General features: G+C 40.7%; 1 protein-coding gene across 7 annotated transcripts; it reads right to left on the bottom strand.

Moving 5' to 3' along the window:
* Positions 1-233: 233 nt before the first annotated feature.
* LOC107312855 (ubiquitin carboxyl-terminal hydrolase 12-like) lies at positions 234-24,748 on the bottom strand. Of its 7 annotated transcripts, none has more exons than XR_001554658.2 (11): positions 24,462-24,748; positions 20,343-20,548; positions 17,211-17,291; positions 12,656-12,869; positions 11,491-11,717; positions 10,399-10,475; positions 9,468-9,551; positions 8,639-8,836; positions 7,122-7,200; positions 4,281-4,838; positions 2,480-2,589 (listed from the first exon to the last, which is right to left on the bottom strand). XR_001554658.2 is itself a non-coding variant. In XM_032444212.1 (10 exons), the coding sequence occupies exons 2-10, from the start codon at positions 20,397-20,399 to the stop codon at positions 2,488-2,490; spliced, it is 1,119 nt and encodes a 372-aa protein (XP_032300103.1). In that variant the 5' UTR covers positions 20,400-20,548; positions 24,462-24,594; the 3' UTR covers positions 234-2,487. The 7 variants fall into 7 exon arrangements, 2 of the variants coding, with proteins under 2 accessions (XP_032300103.1, XP_015716132.1); XR_001554661.2 differs by having other exon boundaries at positions 12,656-12,729; positions 24,462-24,745; XM_032444212.1 differs by lacking the exon at positions 4,281-4,838 and having other exon boundaries at positions 234-2,589; positions 24,462-24,594.
* Between the last annotated feature and the right edge of the window lie 447 nt (positions 24,749-25,195).

Genomic DNA, 25,195 nt, shown 5'->3' with positions numbered 1-25,195 from the left:
GAGGAGGCTGAGTAACCTCTCTTTGGCTTACCAGCGCATCAGCTGTAATCTACGATGCTGAATTATTCCTTTCTATTACTTTAAACTGCTTCCACACAGGTTTCATGCATGAAAACACAGCGGCTGGGATCAGCCAGCCTGCCTGCAGAGAGAGAAGCTGAGGAGAGAGTGACTAAGCAATTACTTTTGTTTCTGCCTTGGGTTGCAAGTCAAGGAAAAGCATTTGTGTCGTATGCGTTTGATCATACATGACCTTTATTGGAGACAGGTGGGGTCATTTATTATACAGAAAGTAACATCACACCATTCATTCTCTTCCAATTTAATTCCTTTTAGTTTCCTTATAAATCTGTAGCAAAAGTGCACTTTTATCAGCTTTTAATCTATAGTATATATCTTTCAATATTATCTCTTGATCAGGTATTTGTAAAAATGTACCACCAGATATACAAAATACACTTCTAGTGTACGACACTGATTCTTCTATTCACTGCTTAAATTCCTTTAAACTCAGTGCTGTTTGGTTTTGTTTCGTACTATTTTTTGCTGATGAGAGGCTTCTGGTAGTGCCACCAGGAGAGGGCTCACAGCTCGTGTCAAAAGAAGAGGAGAAGACTCTTAGCCAGGAACAATTACCACACAACAGGACAAGATGACAAGGAGGATCACTGTTACTGAATACGTACTCCATAGAGGAAAAAAATCATTTAAAAGATGTCCACACTTATCCTCTGAAGGAGGAGAGGCACCATGAGAATGGAACCTGTGCTCGGTTGGAATACAATGGTTATGAGTAATTTGCGTCTGGAAGGGACATTAACATTTAACGTTATGTTTCTGGTGATGGTAAGGGAAACAAACGCATGCGGCCGACACAAGGGGTGTTTGTGAGATGCTGTTATCCCGAGGACAAGATTTTGGTAAATGTCTTAGATTCTGTACAAGCCTCACAATTGCATAAGTTACACGTCCCCGGGAACAACAGCGGAACATACGATGAGCAGCGGTGCTGGGAACAGACACACAGAGGACAGCTCCTGTGTTATCGAACAAGATGGAAAGCCATTCATTTCCACTGGCAGCTCAGAGCCAGCTGCAACAAGCTTTGGCACAGTAACAGGACTTGCGAAAAATAAAATCACTTTTCATTTTCAGATATTCCTTACAAACTCCCCTAAGTCTTTCCTTTCTTGTTATCCTTGAGATTATAATATATATACACACACATAACGGATAATTACTTAATTTCAGTCTTCAGAAGACTAACAATTTCCCCTGTTAAGCGAGGCCTACAGAGGTAAGACAATCAGAAGCTTTTTTTTGGGGGGTGTGTGAGGGAGGACGGGTGGGTTATGGTTCCCAGCTTGGTACAAACCTTACCAACAGATGATGTGGAGCACTTAGCAAGGTAATGTCAGGGTTGGTCGGTTTGTTCTCCTTACATGTTCATTGTCTTGAAGACTAAGAACAACTGGATTAGCTTAGTAAGTAACGCTTCTCTTGGTTAACCCTTCCCAATTAGCACTGTTTCAGTGTATTAGCATAGATTAAAAATGCTACTTGCATCCGTTTACAACATATTGAATGAAATGTTGAACAGATCCCTGTTTCAAAAAGAGGGCACTTTTGGTTTATGCAATAATTCCAAGAAATGCTTTAACTCCAAACTTCCTACAGCAACCGGTTGCTGGACATTCTTCAAAATGAAACTGATTCGCTGCTCCCTTAAATCTGCAGCAACGCGGATCTGAGTCAAAACCTCTGCTTAGAAACGAAAAGAAACGTTGGGCTGAATGTGGATAACTTCCCGTACATTCCAAAGGAGAAACTGACCAGGAAATATAAACATTAAAAAAAAAGAAAAAGCATTGCTGTTAGTGTTACCTAAACCCAAGATAAGGCATAATGGGCAATTGACACCTCTGCAGTCAGTTTGTCTGTTTGCTTTTTTTTCCTCTTTTTCTTTTTTTTTTAAACTACAGACTTGACATTTCCAATATGTCTTAGCTTTGTTCTGCTTCTCAAGTCTGAGTCACCAAAAATATCCAGCAACCAGCTGCTGTGCATATCCTAAAATATGCCTTCAGCTGACACTGAATATTGAAATCATTCTGCTAAAATACAGAAAAATGACGATGATAGAAACCAAGGTATAGCCTCGGGCCAACGTTAAATGGTAAAAATTCTACAGTGCTACTCTTAAAACTCTTCTTCAGTCCACGAATAAGCAGCCAGGTTTCAAGTAGAGGTAACGCAGATTTTGGAAGATAGCACATAAAAAAAAAAGCCCAGAAAGAAAACTGGAGCGAAAGCTCTTGTTATGGCAGTCAGCGCTAATCCTCCGGGAAACAGCAGAGAGAAACCTCTGTTCGCCCTGCTGGATCTGTTCTGGTCCTACAGCATCAATGAGGAACTGCTTCTGCTGTCACAATTGTGTTCCATTTTGACATATCTTGATCCCTTTTATTTGTACACGCATCTTTTGACTTAGTCTCTTGACTGGTAGAAGAGGATATATCCAGATTCGGAGTTTTTGGAAATGTCTGATGTTAGCCCATAGAACTCTTCAATGGCCTGAGCATCGATTTTCTGAAAATTAATAAGAGGTCAAGTTAGTCTCAGTCAAAACAGCACGTGAAGTAGCCCTTTCACAAAGCATTACTTTCCTGCTCTTTGGGGTGATGCTGGGAAGTCATAACATATTGATACAACGATATTTCAGTATCACTGAGAACAACAAATTCAATACAACACAGCTTTTTCTCAGCTTATTAAATTATCAATGACTGAAAAGAAGGAAATCAACACGAGATAAAAAACCTTTGTGAAGTGGCACACTCTTAAGCTGGACTATAAAAAAAAGGGAATAACAAAACCATATTCTTAAAGGTTACACAACACTTTTATCTGCCTTTTCATTTACGCTGGAGATATCCTTCCTCACCATAGGTTTGTAATGTAAATGAAAAAACGAATTCACTGATAGCAAAGAAGTCATTGTGCAGCTGGGAGTACATAAGGCCCTTCTTGAACAGACTTAACACTCTGCTAAAGCAATTGCAGATGTTAAAGTTATTGTGACTCTCTCACAAGCAGAAGTCCTGCAAGTGCTGCTGGGTGACTATAGCACCATGAGAGCTTTCCTTCCTTAGGGTTTGCTGCTACAAATCCTGCTGCAATGTTATGGCAAGGCTTGTGCTTTAGGAGAAATAACCGATTTGCCATGTTCACAGAATTCAGTGGCCTGCTTTTAAATAAAGTTGTGAAATACTTTAAAGGCCTGAGGGGTTTCAAGGGCTTTCAAGGATGCAATTTCTACTGTCTTGAATCAGCTTCTGAGAACGACTGGCTTCATATTACCAAACTTCTGGTTCAGTCAGTGGAGAACAAGTGCACAGACTGAACCACTGAAATAAAACGCTCCCAACAATATGAGTTGCTCAGCACTCCACTGTGTTTCAGTGCTTTAGGACTTCATATACAAAGACGAGAGGCTGCAATAGCCTGAACATGCAGAAGGCAAGGTGAGAACAGTCTAAATATTGAAACAAATAAATCAAAAGAAAACCAACCAACAAACAAGGCAACCGACTTTATTCCTTGAGGACTAGAACTGAGGAAGCTGAGAAGCATACAGAACACAGTAGTGTCTCTGGGTTGAACATGTCTGCTTTGATCACAAAAGGGAGCTGCAAACCAACCTGCACTTACTTCACTTAAGAGAAAAGGGCCACGTCATGATTGCATCAAGGAGCCTCCTCAGCTCCACAATCCATTTGGAGGCATGCTACAACGCTGCTCACTGAACAGATTTTGCATCACCAGCAAACACAAAAGCACTGTTTTCTTTACACAGCACTGCCAAATACCCACAAACTTAGGCTAAAAGATGTTTAACTCCCTCTATTTGAAGACTTCAGAGAAGCTGAAATCCAGCACAGGACTTTTGTGTTCTCACACAGTTTATTAGCATAACACCCACTGCAAACTGCTAGATACATTTTAATTATTAAAAAAATAAATGAAAGCAGAAGAACATTTTTTCAGTCCTTGTGATATATTTAGCTGACAACTTAAACATGCTTTATTTTAAGTCCCAACTAGCTTGTCGTGCAATCAAATCTATTTCTACTACTACTACTTCTAAATGCAACTCCCAGCAATTTACACAGACTAATTCATCCCACAGGTATTTTTAGTCTTTTCATGACAAAATCTAATTCTTTTTATAATTCCACTATTCACAGAAAGCAGTGGAAATTAAAGAGGATTATACAGACCTTATTCTTCCCATTCTTAGTTGGACACATGCGTTGGCGACTGCGAGGTTTTACCCCGTTGGAGTTTTACAGCAACAACTGGCCGATGGTTTCACAACTACTTTTAGGGCTCTGTAGCCTCACCTGGCTTTAAGACATCATTTTCCCCGCTGACTGAACTTAAATAGCCTTTGCTCATTTCCAGACACTTATTTCAGTTCCTCAGACCAAATCCTTCTTGCGTATAATTCACAGCATTCAACTGAATTATGCAAGTCTCCGAACAAATATTTAGGAAAAGATGTACAATCATTCTTGCCCTTTTCTGATTTTGGAGATCTCATGAATGGACGTTTCTCCCTCTGTTTCAAATAAGTATCATCACTGTGATGTATCACTTAGTTGATCAAATGGCAGCGTACCAAACTAGTCAGAGATCGTTTACTCAGGCTCCTCAGTTCATTTTGCTTGGAGCAGAATTTCATTTGAGCTGACTTGCCTCCTGGATTTCACGCTGTTCCTTCCACATATGCTGTAGTATCTGTGATTCTCATCTGTCTCCAATTGAATTGAATTGGCCTTCCAACCAAACCCAAACAGATAAATAAATGTGACTTCAACACTTATGACATTTGGTGAGTAATAAGAATAAACTACTTCCAACTGATACTTCAGAGCTATTAATTCCTATCACTTATCAGAAATGCAACAAATCATCTAAATCAGATTAAAGGGGAAAAGCTCTCTTTTGCCTTCTCTTTCAGTTGCCATATTTGAACACAGGTATGAAGAACCTTGGCTTCATTTTCTGGCGCCTGCTGACTAATACCCATCTTGTTACGTAGCCAGTTCTCACTAAAAATGTTAAGTCTCCAAAGCTTAAAAAAAAATCTGCTTTCATTTTTCGAGAGTCTCTGAAGAGTAGGAGGCTCCCATGGTGAGCTCTGAAAGCAGAAACCCCTCCAGAATTCATGTTTTAGGGATTGGAGCGGTAGGGGCATTTTGCCACTCCATTTCTGAAGACAATCTCTGTAATGTCATACAGCGTAATGTATTTCTATGGTGCCACAAGCAGCTTGAAAACAGCACTTGGTCAAGCTTGGAGCACATATTTAAATCTCTTTAGGCAGCAGATGGAACTGACAAAAGTAGTTCCAGCTTTACTTTGCTTTTTCAGTGAATAGCCTACAGCCCTAGTAAGGAACTAACTCTCAAGAGCTGATGACTAATTGGGGAGAGCAAGAACAGATGAGCTAAACTGCAGCTATTTCTCCCAGAAGCCTGTAGCATCAGTCTGCACCACCTCATTCTTCTTGGCTGCTAAATCTCCAGAAATTTAGGTGTCGTCTATAGAAAGCTTCTATAAAAAGAAAAAGGTGGTGCTTTGTACACACAGGGAGCTGAAAGGTAAGATTCACCTTTACTGCACTTTTGGAAGGCAGGAGCAGCCATGATGGATAGTGGAGGGAGACAAACCCAGTAGGAATGCCTGTGCTACATACACTCTTCAAAGCAGGTCAAGGAGCAGCACTGCTCAACAGAAAGCTTCAATGACCTCCAACAGCTTGCACGTAAAACTCACAGGCAGTTTTTCATGCCCTCCATAGGAACAAAAAGCAAATGCTCGACATCACAGAAAACAAGCAGAACCCACAAACTGCAGCCAGGGACAACCTTCCAGCAGGAACAGGAATCAAACTCCCAGCTCTGCAGCCGGGACACATGAAGGGCTACAGGGTAACGTTCCTAATCCTAATCAGGATTATGAAAAATCATCCATGAAAAACACACAAAAAACATCCATCCAGGAGACAGAACTATCTTCTACTTTCTGACAGCTCCTCAAGCTTATTATCTGGTAACAGACAGCATACACTTAGAAGCTCTGTTGGGCACATCTGTGAAGTGCCAATGATGTCTGTGGATAGCAGAAATTCTGATCTGACCTAGTAGCTAAAATACAACATAGAAGTGACTAACAGAAAACAAATGTAAAATAACTAGGTAGGTATCCTACATTGCTTATAAATGTCAGGCTTATCTCCTGGATGAAAAAGACAGTGAATATTTGCATTTAAAAATAATAAAGTAAACAAGCTGACAGTTACGTACTTCTGCCACAACAGAATAAAGTGACCCACAGAATATACTAATATGAGAAAGACAATTATTCATAGTCATAAAAGCTTTACAAATCACCAGGAAGTAAGTCATCCCTGATGCTCAAAGCTACCTAAAGAAAAAAGTGCAAGTGGGGAATTCACTGCATCACCAACATCACTTCAACACAAACAAGGATCTTGCTGCACCTGTTCAAAGACTTAACAACGTCACACTTCAACCCTGAGCATGAGGATCTTAGAAGCAAACAATACACCTCTGTCTTTACACAAAGCACTTCTATGGCGGTACCTCTACTACTCAGTATTTAATTAATATTAGGTGAAACATATGGATATGTGAATATTTAACAGGCTTGATCAGACTTTAAACATCACCAGTAGTACAAACACCTCAGGCCTTACTTCAGCCTCCCCAGAATTATTATATATGTATTTTTCTTACACTTTCTACACTTATGTTTGCTGGGAGAAAACATCTACAGTAAAGAAAGATGACAGTAAGTAATTAAATGCAGCTATCAGAAAACAAGTGAGCAATGAATAAGAACCCAAATATGAGCACTTAAGGTCAAGACCACTGAAGTTTACTTCTGAGGTGTTCTAAATTACTCTGTTTTCTGGTTTTGCAGAAATAATTTCACAGGTGCGAAAGGAAATCCCAGACATAAAAACAGGCCCTTCACAAAGCTGAAGGATGATGCTGTCTACACTTGTTTTCAGTATGTAAAATCATACCTACCTCTACAATGTCATCATCAAACAGCAACCAAAAGCCATGGCTCTTCACAATGGTGATATAATGGCCACGATTTGGACCACTGCCATAAAAGAAAAGAAAAGGATCAAACACTTATCACCCTGCCCATGAAGGCAGGACCCTAGTTAATACTGGCAGAGTTGGATTTCCCATCTTTTAGCACTGTCTAATGCTGCCTATAACATTAATTCCATGATCTTGCCAAGTTGCTTGAATCAGAATTTCCATCTTTGCCACCTGTCAAATAAGGTTTATTTGAAATACACAGTTCTGTAAATATTCCAGATAGCCACTGATATGAAAAAAAACAAAAGGCAGTTATTTTGATCACTGTTTTGTCACATTCACCACCACTGGATATTCTGACCACTCAAAAATATTCATAAGCCTTTGCCTGAAATGCTTAATTTACACAGATGTTTTTGGCTTTTTACTGTAGCTTAGTAGCTGGCTCATTGCAAATGGGCTTCCTGCAACTGCTATTCAGAGCTTTCCGGGGCAACTTTCCACCCAGTCCAATTCTATTTCCTACATCCTGAGTGCTTGCCTTGAAGGGATGGGACAACAAAATGACCTAAATCAAAGGGAGAAGCAGGTACAGAGAAAAAGCACTGTCTTAAATGGATGAAGTGGATTTGCTTTTATTCAAACCCGTTTTCTTACGTTGGCCTTTTAAGGTTTTCCATAAATCTTGGAGTTAATTTAATTCTCACTCGGAATTACTGAAGGCTTAGGATAGAATATATTTTTGAAATATTGGGAATTTTCACCACTTATTTTAAATATTTGGCCTTTGTGATTTGATTTGCATTGAATCACTCTAAACAAAGGTATATTTCTGTGACAGGTATTGCCTTTGAAGGTAAGTAGTAACTTATTACTTCAGAACTCACACTTTCAGGAGGTAATCATTTATTTATTCAGTTCTATGACTGTGTTTTTTTCTAAAAGTGATTGCTATTTTAAAGTGTTTCTAAAAGGAGGAAAACACTACACTAAAAATTCAATGGAGTAAATTAGGAAGTAAAAACAAATAAATGAATCAGCAGTACGCTGTTGATTCCACATGGTGGCGCCAGCTTCTAAAAAACACAAACCTTCCAGCCCTGCAAACAGCAACATGGGACCTGTAAATTATTGCTTCATGAATAAGTGTACTCCTGTATTTATTTCACCTTAGCTTCCCTAGAAAGCTGGTGGGTTCTTGTTGCTCTAACTTTGCTAAAGCTCATGGAAATGGTTTGTATGAACTGCCAGCATATCTGAGAGCTGATAAATAAGCAAGGTTTAGAGTGCATGTTCTGAAAGCAAAATTTAAAACAGTAAAAAAAAGATATAAAACAAAAGACCTACAAATTATCCTTAGTAAATAAATACATGCTTTCAGCCAACTAGCTTCACATGCTTCAATACCGTTATAAACTGGCTTATAGATGACAGACTCATTTTAAACGTCAAGACAATACACTTGAGGTTCAGAAAGCACAAAGATGACATACCTGCCACAGTGAACAACTACAGCCACAAGGTCGTACATTCTGTCAGGATTTGTAGCATCTCCTGACGTGTTAAAAAGCCGGAGCTCCAAGGGAAAGACAACACGGTAGGAGAGTTTGGTGTATCGATGCAGCTGGTCCATGTATTTGAACCTTTTTAAGTGCAGAGCTAGAATCATGGGCAACTTTTTCACTCTCATTCTGAACCACAGAAATAAGTTAAACAAAGAGCAAGTTATTAGTAGATCATCTAAAACAAGTTTCAGTTACAAAAGGTCTCTTAAAATACATCTAAAAGGTTGATGGAGATTTTAAAAGCGCTCCTTTTTTCATATATATTCTGGTAGGCAACATTTCCTCCAGAAGATTAACTACTCAACTGACATCTGAATGCAGGACAACTGTCAGTGCTGAAAATATCATTTTTTCAGCATATCAGTGAGAAGAAATGGATGGAATAAATCCATCTGGGTGCTCTGGCTGCTACCAAGCATGAAGTGAGAAAAGATTTTTGCACACAGTATTCATAGTGGAGGCAGACTGGATAGCTTTCAGTGGCTTTCAGCTGATTAATGCTAACTGGGGAAAACCCAAATGTCTGGAAACACCAGATATAAGCTCTTCTGGGAGGAACACAGAATTAATCTCTTCATTTCTCTCTGATAACGTTGCCACAAAGTTACCAGATCTCTCCACTTTTCCTTTTCCCTTTCCCCACCAAACACAGTTAAACAGCCTTACAATTTCTTTTTATCAATTTCACAGAGCGTATTTTCTAACAGTTGCCCATTTTAAAAGAACATTTACATGTGCCTGAATATTTTAACATTACCTCTTCTGTGCTTCTTGTTTACTGCGGCACTGCTCACAATAGTACTTATATTCACTGCACAGAGTTTCAGTATTACTAAACCCTCTGAAAATAAAAGTGAAAGAAAAATCAGATATTCAGCCAGAGCAACCAGCTAAAAGTTATTATTAATAATATGGAAAAACAAAGCACAAATCAAAGGACAAAATTCTTTTTCACATCAGTCATATCTCCCAAACACAGTTTAGGTATATTTGTCCCAGAGTTTGGTTGTAGTACCAATACTCAGCTGGCAAGATCCGGAAAGGATGCTCCCAGGTATTAACATTTTGGGCAGGACTCAAACAAGGCAGGTTAAAAACAGCAATAAGACGACTGCATTCTGATTCCAGAAACAGTCACTCCAGGTTATATTTGGTGGTAGACATCAAATGTCCAAGCCTATGGCCATTAGCCACTGACCAGCAAAAGTGGGTTATCTTTCAGATCCTAGTAAATATACACCCCTTATTGGCTATTAAAAGGCCAGCTGCTATATACAACTTGCTGTATCCTAGCAGCTGATAAGCCATGGATTTGGCAGTCAACTACATGGAGGAAATCTCCATCAGCAAAAAGTACACCTGACCACAAACAGTAGGACCAGGGAACTAAAATACATTAATAATATTAAATGAAAACATTCTGTGAATTCAAACAGACCGTGTTTAGTTTTGTAAAATCTGACTATGTAACATAACAACATCCTTGTAAAAGAAAGTGAAACCCAACCTTATACATCACTAAGACATCAGTATACTCCTTTACTACAAATAGCCACTAAAACACCAGCAGCTCCAACAATGAAGATGCAATACCATAACCTGAATGCCTGGAGCTGCTGCACATCAGAACAACTGCACCACACTTTTCCCTTTGACCAAAAGCTGGTTACTTTTTTTCATTCATTTACCTCAGACAGTGCGTAATTGATGTATTTTGTTCCACATCAACCGATAGATCCAGAAAGTCCTCATCTTTGCTACTAACCTTGAAAAAAAGAGAAACATTTAATAACAGTTCAGGATCATGCAGACTTCTTTCAACCATTTCTGGAACAATGCTGTATCCTTAATGCAAACAGACTAATGATTTGAGAAAATATATGCATACACACATACTCAGGCTCTTTCTTGAAGTAAATTAAAACTGAAGAGCTGGGGAAGCTTTAACCGTACACTCTACTCTTTGTACTGAGATAAAGCTTTCTTCAGCATTTCAGAGTATAACAGTAAGTACTTATAGGTAATGCAGAAACCATCAGCTAGATTTTCAATTAAATCCCAAGAAGGGTTAGTGGTTAGGAAAACCACCCTTCCAACTGTGGCACAGGCACATTTCACTTCAAATTTGAGAAAATCATATTTATGCCACTTAGAGCTTTTATTACTGGCTAGGCATAATTTTAGATTTAAAATGCCAAGAAAAACCATTTCAGATTTAATTGCTTCTCTTCTTTTCTCTCCACATTTGAGTTTTCGTTGTTTTGAAATATTAAATTAGATACAGCACCTTGTTAAGCACAAACTCCTACTCCAAAGGTGGTGAGGTTCTTCTAATTCTAGACTTCCTGGCACTTCTTTTACTCTCAAATAGAATGTCTATGGACCAGCACCATGAAGCATAACCATTACACTCAGTTAATCCCAGAGTTAAATGAATAGTGTGCAATTCTCATGTAAAAACACAACATAAACCATCAATCACTGACACAAGAAATAACATGAAGACAAAAAAGCAGCTCATATCAGCCAGGTACAGACTGCCTTGATGGAAACAGGGAGGAAGAATAGAAAAAACGCTATGCTTTTTCTGAGAAACATACCTTAACGAGTATTGGTTTGAACATAGAGGTGATACAGCATAAAATAGGGTATGTTCCATATTTTAATAGAGAGAGTGCAATTTCATCTATCCTAATAAATGAAAAAGCGTGCTTAGTATTAGGGAAAATGATCCAGAACTTGTGAACAATGTAAGAGATTTGGTTTTGTTTTAAACGTACAGCCTCACAGTTAAGACATCTGGTTTCATTGGTTAGTGTTCCTTGGAAGATTTCATGGACCCATGTCAGATCAGTCTTGTCTCCTTCCTCACTTTCAATGCTGCCATTCTGGAGTTTGCCATTCTGCTTTTCCTGCTTTTTCTCTTCTTGAAGCAAGTCAGCAATAGTGTTAAGTAGGTAGTTTAGGAATTCATGTGCATCCTGCTGCATGTAATTATCAAACAACTCTGAAAAGGAAGAGAATATGGGGAATGAAAAACAATACAGATACTTCAAAAAATCAAACTCCTAAGCTTTTAGAAATCAGTGCGTACCCTCTACCATTCTCTACCTCACTGTATGATCCCTCTAATTATTCTACACTACACTTCTAGAAGTTTTTAAGGAACTTCAAAGATCTTTGTTGTGCTAGCAGTTACTCCCACCTATTCCTCAGGTTGGAAGAAACTGATAGGAAGCTGAAAAATAACATGAAAGAAACTCAGTTTGGGTGTTTCTTAGAACAGATCAAAGCCAAGTTTGTTTGTTTTGTTGTTGTTTTGCTTTCATATGGGGAAGAAAATTAAGAAATACCAATGGGCTGCCTTGGGCCATTAGTTCATTAAGTCCAGCATTTAAAGACCTTTATGACTTTATCTTTTCAAGCTCAAGCAAAGATGATAAATCAACATACAGAACTTCCCCTCGCAAACTGGAACTGGGAAATAATCAGTAGTTCTCCTTCTAACAATATTATCCCACCACAAATGTAAGAAAGCAGGCTGAGAGCTCCTACAGACTGACTGACTAACCTGTGAGGTGCATTTAGCCGTGACAAATTCTAGCAAACACTAACTTTTGGCAGGCTTCTACAGACCATGACACCATCAGGTACACAACTGGAGCACTGAGACTCGTATACGCCCTCTGCACTTGGTCTAAGCAAGTACAGAAACAAAGATATGTAGGTTAATCCTTTTATGACAGAGCTAATTCTGATATAATCTCTCTTCCTGTGTTACAGAGGTGGTGAAATTCAAACCGCAAACTGGAGTTCAAGAGCATTCCAGAAATCTGCTAAGATCTGACAGTTTGGACTCACTTTAAAAAGAAACCGTGTTTACATTTTTATACACATAGCTATTCAATGCTTCAATCTACAGAAAGGCTTCATGTATTCATTTACCATTTTCTTTCCTCAATCGGGAAATAAATTTCTTGGGTGGGATGACTCCCACCTTCTTCTTTTGGGTAGCAATACTGTTGAAGAGATCAGAGAGGCATGTCAGGAGGCTTTCCTTCTTTCGAGGCTGCACTTTGTATGCCAGAACTTTTTCCCGAAATGGACGACAAAAATAAAGTGCCTGCAAGACTGAGTTGCAGTAGCAGGTATTGCCGAACTGGTTAAAACAGAACAAAAGGAAAACAAACATTTTCATATTAGGTCTGTTAAAAGGTAGTAAAAGAAAACGGTTGCTCAACAGGAATGTCACATACTGAAAATGGGAAAGTCATCTGTCAGAGGGGAAATGCTAATAGACACCATCTGAAAGACCCATCCTTTTATTACAACTGGAAGTTGCAATAAAATGAAGAAGAAAACAGTCACAGCGATATTAGGCACAAAATATATTAACGCAAGGAAGGCACTGAAAAAAAAAAGCCAATTGTGGGCTTGTTACAAAATTAACACTTGCAGAGACAACATGCTGTAATGCTCCCTCGGATAGAGGAGATTCCTGTGTCACTGATGTGAAGAGGTACCAATGATACAGTAGAACAGCGGGACAAAGCAAATGGAGAAAGGATGAGACAGCATTGCTGTGGCTGAACTGCATGACAGTAACTAGAGCTCAATGCATTCCTATTTTCAATTTGCCTGCTCAGAGGTAGTTAGCAAGGTATATGTTGAGTATTTCCTGTTTACAATAAACTATTACAAGTGGTACACAATGTAGGCAGATCCAAAGAGCAGCTGGTTTACATCTGCCACATCTGAAGGCTGTAAAGCTGTGTCACTTCAGTGAAAGGAGGACAGCGATAACGACTTCCAGAGGCAGTGTTCCACATTGCTTAACAAGGAGAAATGCTCCAAACACTGAGACAGAAGCATATAATCTAGAATAGATACAGCATTTTTTGAGTTATTGCTCTGCAATTTATTGTGCAACTATATTTTACAATGCTGTCTCTTCATAAAAGTGAAGCAAATATTTTATGTTTGCCAGTCTCCAGATATTCTGGCAGGGAGATTCTGCAGCTCAAGAGGAAAGTATTTGGATAAATAAAATGAGCAAACAAAGTGGAATATGGAACAAATACAACCATTACTATTCACCAGAATTTGGTGTAATTAATGTACCAGAACGATCACGAGTTTGCTAAGCGAAACAGAAAATTAACAGCTTTGATTCATTCTGCTTACAAGGTTCCATCATTATACATACATTAGCATTAATTTATAACATATGCAAACAACACAGAACAGTAGTTAAAACTCTCACTGACACAAGGAAAACGAATATACAATCTGAACAAACAAGAATTAGGACTGACCCTAAAACTCAGTATCTCCTTTCAGTATCTAAAGGGGAGCTACAGGAAAGAAGGGGACAGACTCTTTAGCAAGGTCTGTTGTGATAGGACAAGAAGAAATGGTTTCAAACTAAAAGAGAGGAGATTTAGACTGGACATAAGGAAAAAGTTGTTCAAACAGTGATGATGGTGAGGCACTGGTACAGGTTGCCCAGAGAGGTGGTGGAGCCCAAGGTTCAGGCTGCACTGGGATCTCAGCACAAAATTAAATCTGTATACAATGCACAACAGGCATGAGAGCTACCAAAAGCCTTATTAAATACTTCACCTGGAAATAATAAATTGGCCTACAGTAATCCCAGAAAATAAAGAGACAGAAGAAACTAGAAATTATCTATCTTAAAAAACTGGGAGGTCACGATGCACCTTAAGTCAGGAAGTTCATAAAGCACATAGCTGGTGAAACTTCAGGACTGCCAAAGTGCACAAAGTTAAGTTGTCATACATATTGCTTTGATGCTGCCCTTATAGAGAAGAACTATTAAAACGCACGGAAGAGTACACAGATAAAATTATATCTGAGCAACTTAGAAAATTGCTGACAGTAAGGTGCTGATGCTTTGCAGCAGACAAACCTATGTGGTGAAAAACTCACAGAATGGTATGCTTTAAGTTTTAAAAACCTCCTTGCAAATTTAGCCTGCTTTGATTACCACAACTTTTACATAACAACCCAGTGTGGAAGCACTTTTCTTCCTATGCAGAATCATTAAGGTTGGAAAAGACGGCTCAGATGACCAAGTCCAACCAATAGCCCACTAACCACATCCTTCAGTGCCACTTGGACCCTCTTCTTGATCACCTCCAGTGACAGTGACCCCCCTCCCACCTCCCTAGGCAGCCCAAGTCAGTGCAGTACCACGTTCCAAGAAGAAATTCTTCCTATTAGCCAATCTGAATATCCAATGATTTTGTGTGTTTGTGTTTTAGGTGTTTCGCTGAAGCCAAGTACTACATAAAAAGACCATGTGATGCATCTTACTTCAGAAATCCTGAGTTCTGAAGTGTCAGAACAAAATTCTTCTACCTTTGAGCCATTTAGAGTGCTGGAAAACTTCTGAACAACACAATTATTGATCTGTCCTTCTCTATATTGGATACAGCTTTCCAAAAATAAACAGAATTATGCAGCAGTGTTATAATTTTAACTTAAATAGGTCTGTGTTCAGAATGATGTAGTCGTATCTTTCCAATCTTGTCTGTGATTTTGCTTTAAAAACAAAGAAAAAAGGGCTGTAACCATTTGACTTCCACAGAAGGTCACAAACCAAGTTGGTGTGGCAGCTCTCAATGGGCTGCTGAACATTTCCACTCCTGGAGTCAGTTATATGCACAGATCAAACACAGTTTGTACAAAAAAAAAGTCTAACATGACCTAAAATACAAAGGAAAAGCTGGCACAAAAGCAGTTTTTAATTCTTTGTCATACTTAAACTATTTCTTTTCTTAAAATTGACTGTATTTAGAGTCTACGTTACCTAACATTACATGAATGTACATCATTTCACATCTTCAGTGTAAAAAGAAAAACACTGAAGGCTCATTTTAAGACGGAGATCATTCCACCTCTCTTGCACTCCAGTTCACCACTACACAGAATGCATCTCAGTGGGCTGTCAGTGTCAGAAGCAGCAGTCAGACCTTTCCTCATACACACTGCAGTGGTGGTAGCATCTGCCTGACCGCAGGCAAGCTGGATCTGTTCGCTGATCCAAAGAGAAACCTATTTAAGTCTTTTTATTTAAGCCTTCATTGTCTATCAATTCAACATCTGACTCTATTTGCAATGCAAGTACATATTTACTAGTACTGATGTTGATGTTATGAAATGGCATTCGTTAAAGTGCTGCATTTAATTTCGAGCCATAAAAGATCTATAAATAGCTTAGGAAAAAGCTCTCCAGAACAACAGCATGAAAACGATGATCCCCAAGAAACTGGCTGCAAGAAATAAAGCACAACAGCATTAGTCATATTTTTTTGTCCTTGTGAACAGGGAATGAATGTGGGTATAATAACCGGTTATTTTTAGAATGCTGTTTTCCCTCCTCGCACTATTCATCACTCTGCTATTTATGTTACAATTGGAGATGCCTTCCATTTTTCTCATTATGGTGCAAACCTCAGAAGCTTTGGAATGGCCATTAACACCATACTTAAGGAGTATAACTCAATGTGCTTAGATGGCTTGTTGTCTGAGAACAAACTGCTAGAGGCCCACACAGAAGTCAATTAAATAAGTTTCTGATGAGCTGCTACAAATTATACTTTATAACCTTACTTGGTGTGTCTGAAGACTGATCACCTCTCAGCTTTCAATGAGACATACCCATATGAGCAGTAAACACAAGCCTATTTGTGTTTGTAGTGAGAATTGCCAGCACCATATTTTCACATCAGAAGCATGATGCCACAGAACTGTCTCCAGTGAACTTCCTACATGTAGGCACAACAGCTGCCTTTCTCCTCTGGAAGTACCAGGAAGACCAACACTAATCATCTCCACAATTAATTTAGGTAGACAGTCCTTACTGTCTGAAGTATCCTAACCTAGTCAGATGTATGCCAGCTGACAGATACAAAACCAAGACTTTGTAGAAGGACTCATTACACAAGGCTGACAAGTAAAAGAGAAAGAAAAAAGAGCATTTGTACACTTACTAAAATTATTGGCCAGGTTATTATCATTCATCTTCTGACTGCTTCCTTAGAAGAGTTTCCCTGAACACCATACCAGTACTATGTTTTTAGGAAAGTAACATTTTGATTTAAAAAGCTCAGTGATCCCATATGGAGCCACTGTGTGTATCACTGTAATACCGTAGCGCTTCTCTACGTGAAGAGAATACAAACAGCATGCAGAATTTACTATTCAATGTCCTTTCCAACTAAACATTGAAGTCTTGTAGTTAGAAATGTAGTCAAGTAGGAAAAATTCTCTCACTAATCAATATTTCTAAGCACAGAAAAACAAATATGTTTATTAAGGCAAAACATATAACTTAGTAAACAACACTGCACACATTGCTCTGCAAGATGTGGCATCTGTGCAGTCCCCCCTTATGTCTAACAGAGAATCCTTTTAAATTCAATATTACAATATGAATTAAAAAACAATGCATTTAAAGCATAGAAGGTGCACTTACATTGACCAAGCCAAAGTAATGCTCATTCACAGGGAACTGTTCAGGACCAATCTCTTTCTCCAAAGCTGAGGCATTGGCGCCCTGCAAAGAAACAATATGTTAGATAGGGGAAAAAATCCCACCAAATCCAACAGAATTCATTACTACCACCACAAGAGCAATGAAGCCAGGAAAACGAGCTTGTTCCATCAAGAAATAACATCTCGTCTTTCCATGTTCTTGAAAATGAAATCAATGTGATGTCTTTTATTACAAACAAAAGGCACCGCACTTCCACTTTGAAACTGTGCTCTGCTGCAGTCCTGCCTGATGAAGCACTATCTCAACTAACAGAAGGGATTCTTGCACTTGATTCTAATTGAAAATGAACAGCAGAAAAATTGTTCTCATTTAAGATTCCAGATCATTCACAGTGACCTAGAAAGACAATTTACATTTAGTCAAGTATATACACAGTTAGAAATAAAGAATCTCGTAACACACAAATAGAACCCTAAACCTAGAGGAGAGGAAACATGCAGGCTGCAAATTCCACTCAAAAACCCATCTCTTCTGGTGGTGTGGACTTCACCTTCATGACAAAACAAACATAATTCCCTTCTTGAACCTACGGGGGGAAAAAACGTGTGTAAAACTCAATTAAGCAAGCTGGTGCTTATAGGGCATTTCCAGATATATCCTTGAGTCTCCATCAATATAATGAGGACAGAACGTATTACTTTACATAGGACCAAAAAGCACCATGACATACCCATGTAGGGTCTTAGTTACTGAACAGGAACTAAAGCACGCCAACATTCTGGTTTCAATTCTAAGCCTTCCATTTCAAATTCAAAGCAGTTAATGGATCTCATCCCGTTTCCCCATGTTTTTAGTCCACCACTACTGTACAGCTGAGCTCCCACTTGGGACATGGTGCCTTCTCCTCATACCACTCTGTGCTGTCCGCTAACGTTTCTTAAGCATCTTCCAAAAGCCCTCCACTGCTTTGTGTTGCACTGTGCAGCTCTCTAAGGAGTTACCATCATTCAGGGGAGAAATGGAAGCACATTGGATTCTTGACTTCGGCTTTGAATACGACCCATAACTTTCCGCAACCAGTAACAGAGATTCTATTGCATATGCATCTTGTCCTACAGCTTAAAGACAAGTCCCTAAAGCTATAACATTTTTGAACTGGTATTTCAATCAATTCAACTAATATTCTGCTATTAGTACAAGCATCAGGCAAGCAGTCTGTAGAGATCATTAAAGACAGTACAGACAGAACTAAGAAGCTAAGAAAAAACCTAAGAAACTGAGAAGCAATACAGTTTAAGAGGAGGAATGGAAACTCTGTAGTCAGATCTCTTGCATCAGAATACAGGGAATTGTGTGTGTGTGTGTGTGTGTGTGTGAAGAACAAGAAAGACAAATCCAAGTACCATAAAAACACACATAAAGACAGGTGCTGATAGATTTACAGGTGAGGCTCTTGGCAAGCAGCAATTACACCGAAACATTTTGAGACATAAATGCCAGATCAAGCAACTCCTCTCATTTGTTTCTCTCCTTCCACTCCCTGCTCCCACCTACCCCCTCCTCCCTCCACTGTGTCCCCCTCCAAAGAACAAAATACTTGTAAAACAAAACCTAAGACTTGCTATCTAATGTTAACAGTTAAATATCTCAGTGTGTGGGGAATCAAAATTATGAAGCAGTCACGAAGAACTCTGAAGAATTCACAACGTAAATGATCAGAAGCGTACATGTCTATCATACCATGATTAAATTACTACAGTGCAAGCAGTCTAGCTATTAGAGTGATGTCGAATGGGAGTGAACTCCCAGGAGAACTGAGCTCAACTAGGCAACAAACATAAAGAAAAAAGCACTTTAGAGTGGCAAGGCCAATGGGCTTGGTCATGGTTCAGGACAGAGCCACATGGCACAGCTGTAAGGCAGCAGAAGTGCTGTCAAAGTTCAGTTGCCCACAACCTGTAATCTCTGCAATTGTATTTCCACATAGCAAGGGAACCAGCTGGTGACTTGATGAGCTGTGCCCTGCTGTAAGGAAGTCAGATAAACAGCTTTGTTTTCAGACTGAAAGGTGTTATACACATTTTCCCACCCATGCTAAAATATTTTTCCATCTGGATAATACTTCGGCTACAGATGACACAAATACCTGCTCATAAGAAACAATACATACTCCATTATTTTGGAAATAAAGAAGGCCCATTTCTCATCTAGAAATGGAATCTAACCTAAGGGGTAAGTATCCGAAGCGTGAGACTTCATATTTGGTTATTTGAAGAATCAAGAGAGATGCAATTCATCTGGCAGCTACAGAGAAACTGTTCTGCATCTTAAAGCCTTTAAAGCGTTTAAACCATAGAAGAAATCAATACTGCTTTGCCAAGCTATGACAGACATTGTGGGAGCAATAAAAATGTCAAGAAAGAGATCGCTAACAGATAACAATCAAATTTCCTTGGCGTATAAAAGCTAAGCAAATAATGCACAGCTGAATACAGCTAAATGTAAAGTTTAGTGTATGAGATTAGAATTGACTTCTCATTGCTAACATAAGGCAAAGAACTGCATCCTATCAAACCCCCTGATTCCATCCCCAGCCATGCAGGAGGCCATCAAAACGCTCTCTGGAGGAAGGAACTGCTCCGCTGGTCCAGCTCAGGAAGGGATGATAAAGCTATAGGTACACACTGGTTCTGTAAGCAGGAAAACACAAATTTAGACAGCAGATCACTATCTGACAGGAAGAACATCCCCCAGGTGGCAATACTGTTTTACTGAAGCCCATAGACTCTCAGAGACATGGGAATTTAACACTTCCATATTGGTAGCGGAAGCGACAACTGAACTTTTGGCACCGTGTAATCTAGATTTGTAGTTTTCTAGAAATTACTATTTCTTAAAATGATGTTTCAAAGGTCAGCCGCACTTCTCCAAGTGTCTCCTATTCTGCTTGCATCACCACCAGCAGAACCGATTCTGAACCCAGAGCAGGCTGAGCCCAGTGGGTCTGCATGGCTCTGGCACTATCTGTCAAACAGCAGAAGGGAAAGATGCTGTTACAGGTCAAATTGCAGATTCTGAACTAACAAGGTTTGTGGCTCCAGCTTTAAGTACCTGCTTCCTGCAGCTCACAAAGCAGTGCTGTGCTATCCTGACAGGCATCCAGCACATCTCCTGAGCACAAAGCAGCCGCTGCCACAGCTTTGGTGAAGAAAAGCATCAAAATTAGCACAGCGCTGGGCCAATGTCCTTGCTGTTATTCAGAGCTCTTGTCAAAAATAATCAGGTCAGCGCTGTACCGGCTGCTTGGGCAAACAGAGCTATAAAACAAGGAGAGAAAACCCATAAAGTGGATAGGCACAAGAGATTCACAAGATTAATCACTTTCAACGAGCCAGAGAAAATCAGCTGATTTAAAACACTCTCCATACACAGCTCCACGTGATCTACAGCAGATACAGCCTTTCTTCTAAGCCAAATTTCTTACTGCTTTTTTCAGCTCAGTAGAAAATATTAATTCCAACACTGCACGCTTTTTATACAAACCTTTCATCCTTTTCCTGCTGCAATTAGTATCATTTGGCTCAGATGAAGTAATTAAGGTACTGCATCATAGGTTACACGTCTGAACTCTCATAGGTACGTGGACCTGCTATGATGGGGCTGGCACCAGGCTAACTCAGCCTTTGCACTGGAACCCACTGGTTCCCACCCAGCATACAGCACACACCTGCCTGCAAAAGGCATTTCTCTTCAACAAAGGCAAAAAAGGAAAAGGGGAGATTTCAGCACCCTGAATCACACTACAGTACACAAGTCTTGCTGAGGTCCCTAATATGCGGCAAAGCAAACTGTTGATCTCGAAAGGAGCAGGTGTAAGCATCACTTCCCCAAACTCCACTTTAAAGTCTACAGAGTGTTCTCAGTCTGCACACAGTGCTTACAGCAAAGGCTCTGGAGGGGGCAGGAAGGGGGCAAAGCTTACCCAGCATGATGGCTACAGCCAGGGCTGTGGAGAACACCACAGCATTACAAAATGCTATGGTTCAAAACAGACTTGCTGTTCCAAACCTTGTGCCCAGTTTTAATTAAGGCATCTTTAAATAAATTAGAGTGCTCTGTGAATTGTTTTACATACATGTTTATTCAATCAGGAGCTGGTCTTGCAAGGTCCACGGGATCTGTGCTTCAATTCCTAAGGTGCAGCAAGTCACACACTTATGAAATTCTGTCATTTCATGCTCATTACATTTAAACAGCTGAAGTAGGCACCAGCTAAAGGAGCATAAGGAAAGAATGCTGGACTGAGGGTAGGAAGCACAGAAGCTACAGCTTAGAACCTTGACCTTTGTAATTGCATTGCAAGCAATCTATTTCCCCCTTCTTAGCCACTGTGTCCAAGCTCATCTCAGTGCTCACAGCCACACACCTGCCAGCAAAGAGCTCCAAGAAACTCCTCTCAGGTGACTCAGTGAGATATGTAAGAGCTGACCACAAAAAGTGAGGTCGTAAGCACTGACAGGAGGCTGTACAGCTTAAAAAGGCTGGCACCTGAAAGAGCAAACCCTGAAAACCATATACTTTTTAACAGGAAGGGATGAGTAAGATATTAACTGGTGTAAACATAAACACAGATATAGCCCATGTCTTAAAAGCATTCATTCCAAATTCTGGTTAAAGAACAAAACAAGTTAGATTCTATAGAGAGCTTTTTCATCTACTGACATTCTGCTATTTTAGCACCTTTTCCAGGGTAGTCACACCTCATTTTTCAAGTTGTAACAGCTCTTGTAGTACGCGTCCTCTACTATAATAACTAGCTTCAAGGAACTATACTCTGCCCATAGTTTCCTCAATACTCAATGATGCAAGAGTTTTATTCTCGCATTTTCCCAAGGACAGTGAAGGCACGATTTCTTTAAATTTATAAACAATCCAAGATGAAAACAGGCATCCAGACTTCAGAAAAACTCATCTACGTGGTAGCTCAGGATTGCTGCACAACCCCCTACAAGTCTCCAAAGGAAACCAGCACATGACCCACACGTGCTGTTAGACACAGGCTGTGTGCCCCCCTGGCACAGCCCTACACCCGCATGCTGCTGCAAGTCCAGGATCCAGAGACCACATCCCTGACTTCCCACTGTACACAGCATTAAACTAGAGCACCGGCAGGAAAACCTTGTGTGACGTGACCTACTAACTGCTCTGCAAAAGGTTACACATCTTTCTTTCTTTCCTAAAATAAAGCAGGTCATTCTCAAGCTGAGCGCTAAGGGCAAATATGAGCATTTGTTTAACAAGTCAATAAAGAAGCACTGCTGGAATCACAAGCCTACTTCGCTAGCTCTGCTTTTATCCTCCCTTCTTTCCACTTCCCCAGTGATACCTTCCCAGCTGTGAATGCTTTTTCTCTGATAAAGCTAAAACAGACTTCTAAAAATATGAGTGAAACTGCAGTAAGCGTGTGTTATACAGCAGTGACAAGAAAGCCCCACTTGGCCTGAATAATATGCTATCCAGGAGGCAAATGGAAATGTATAACTTAAAGTGATTCAGTCGTCTCTTCTCTAACGCTTAAGTTAATAACCATATCCACGCCATCCTGATTCAGAGAAGCAGAATAGGACTTCCACCAGTTTGTAAACAGGGTTCAAGCTCCTCATCAGGCATGTCTTGCTGATTAAGCAAACAATTAGATGTGAATTGAGGGGAAGCATCCCTAATTAACTTACCAGGAAACACCAATACTTTTGTGAAAAGCCTGAGGTAAGGAGGAACAGATCAGATCTGTGCCTTCATGCTAGTGTTCTGGCTCACTTATCTAGTCAAATATATATATATATGTTTTGTCAATACAACAAAACAACCTGACCCCTGACTCAAAAGCCCAGCACTGTGTGCTGACTGTCACAGCCCCTGGGGCACAACAACATATCCCAGATCAGGTGATACAGTCAGACCATGGGAAGTCTGCCCTCCTTCCTCTCTTACTCAGGAGAGGATTTGCATCTGTCCATGACTGCACATATGCCACAAGGCTACAAATACATCAGTTTAAATATACCTCTGAAATAAGAGAGTCTCTAAAAACAAACCACAAATTCTGGAATGATTATATCCAGGTCCAGCTCTGCACTCATAGGAAATGCACTGCTTTATGTTCATCATCTTAACCTAAGGCTCACTCAGCTGATCCCAGGAACACATCCCAAATACTGCATGGGACTGAGTCAACGCCTGCCTCTGGAGGACAGAGTTGCACATGAAGCCACGATCCAGCCAGCCACCTCACTTGCCCTTAATTTCACCTATGTGATGTATTACTGTGGCTCCCTTAACACTGGGCTTTACACAGCACCACTGTGGTCAGTTCACTTCATCCTCAAGTTAATCAAAGTTGTGGGACAGCATCACCATCCCTGGAGATGCTCAGGAACCATGGAGATGTGGCACAGAAGGACACAATCAGTGGGTATGTGGGGATCTTGAACTGGACTTAGTGATCTTAGTGGACTTTTCCAACCTATGATTCTAAAAGAAAGAGAGAAGCCCTATGACCTTTACACAGCTCTGAGCTCACCCTTTGCAAACTGCTGCACCAGAGCCTTTCTGACGCTGCAGCCCAGGACCTACTTCACTGCTGTTATCACATGAGATATCAAACACAAGCCTGACATGGGACTGTAAAACCCAAAGATCCTACAGCTGTGTGCCCTCAGCCCGGTCCTGTGCTGAATTCACTCCTACTCATAGTGATTAACCTCCCCACACTGAGCAATACGTTTAGGCAGTGTATCACCAACCAGAGGTGGTTCCGTGCTATGACTCAGCCGTGCCTGCTGCCAGATGAACCCCTCTCTGGCCTCTGCTTCTGCAGCAATGAAATCTCATTAAGAATTCTGCATAACCATGCGATTACGAGCCTCTCTCTCGCTGCGTTCCCATCAGCAGCACGGATGATCCCCTGCAAAGTGCATTCCAGCAAAATAAGGCTCTCGCATTAAGCAGCACGATAACTTTAAATTGAGATAATTGAGACACTTACACTGCGAACACAGCTGGAAGGAGCTCACCCCCACTCCCCTCAGAGCCGCCCACTCCCCAACACCAGGCCGCGATCCGGGCCTCCTTCACCCCGCACAGCGCCCGGCCTCAGGCCCCTTCCCCGCCGCAACCTCAGCCAGGACGGGCTCCCACAGCCCCTTCAGGCCGCCGTCCGGCCCCGCTCACCATGGTACAGATGGAGGCGAGTCTCCGGACCGTCATCAGTACGTCCATCCGCCCGCCTCAGCCACACGCCCCGCTACCGGCCCCGGCGCCGCCGCCGCCATGTTGGGACGCAGCCGCACGACTGACAGCGCCAGCCGGGCCGGGGTGGAGCAGCAGCCAAATGGGGCCGGGCTGCGCCGAGCACTGCGGGTCCTTTCGTTCCTGCGAACCACTGTGCCTGGAAGATGTGTAGTAGGGATGTAGTAGTTAGTGGGCACTATCAGTGGTACAACCGAACTGGATGATCTTGGAGGTCTTTCCCACCCTTAATATTCACAGTGTGGTTTTACAGAGCTGCCCGGTGTGATGAAGGAGCCAGGCGTTGTTTCTGCAGCAAACAATGGTTCTCTGCTCTCACCACGTGTCCTCCTCACAGCACAGACATAGAAAGGAGCCTTTCAGAGCACAGCTCTGTGCTAACAGCATCTATTGTACACCCAGAAAGGAGTGAAGAACGCTGCCCAGCTGCCATGTAATGCTTCACACATTGTACGAAAAGTAAACATATATCAGACAAAAAACACCCCGCAGATGGGTGGAGGTGCTTGTTGTCCCAATGACGTACAGAATTCTGTGTTGAACCTCATAGGAACCTGGCTAAAATGTTGGGTTCCCTATAAATGAAGTGCTGCTGAACAGTGATGGTGGTGGGCACCCCATGAGCAGGACTGTTTCCACACGCTGCCCCTCATTTC

This window comes from Coturnix japonica, chromosome 4, assembly GCF_001577835.2.
Source record: "Coturnix japonica isolate 7356 chromosome 4, Coturnix japonica 2.1, whole genome shotgun sequence".
Lineage (NCBI taxonomy): Eukaryota > Metazoa > Chordata > Aves > Galliformes > Phasianidae > Coturnix > Coturnix japonica.
The sequence above is the reverse complement of the archived record's forward strand: the minus strand, read 5'-3'. Positions and strand labels throughout refer to the sequence as shown.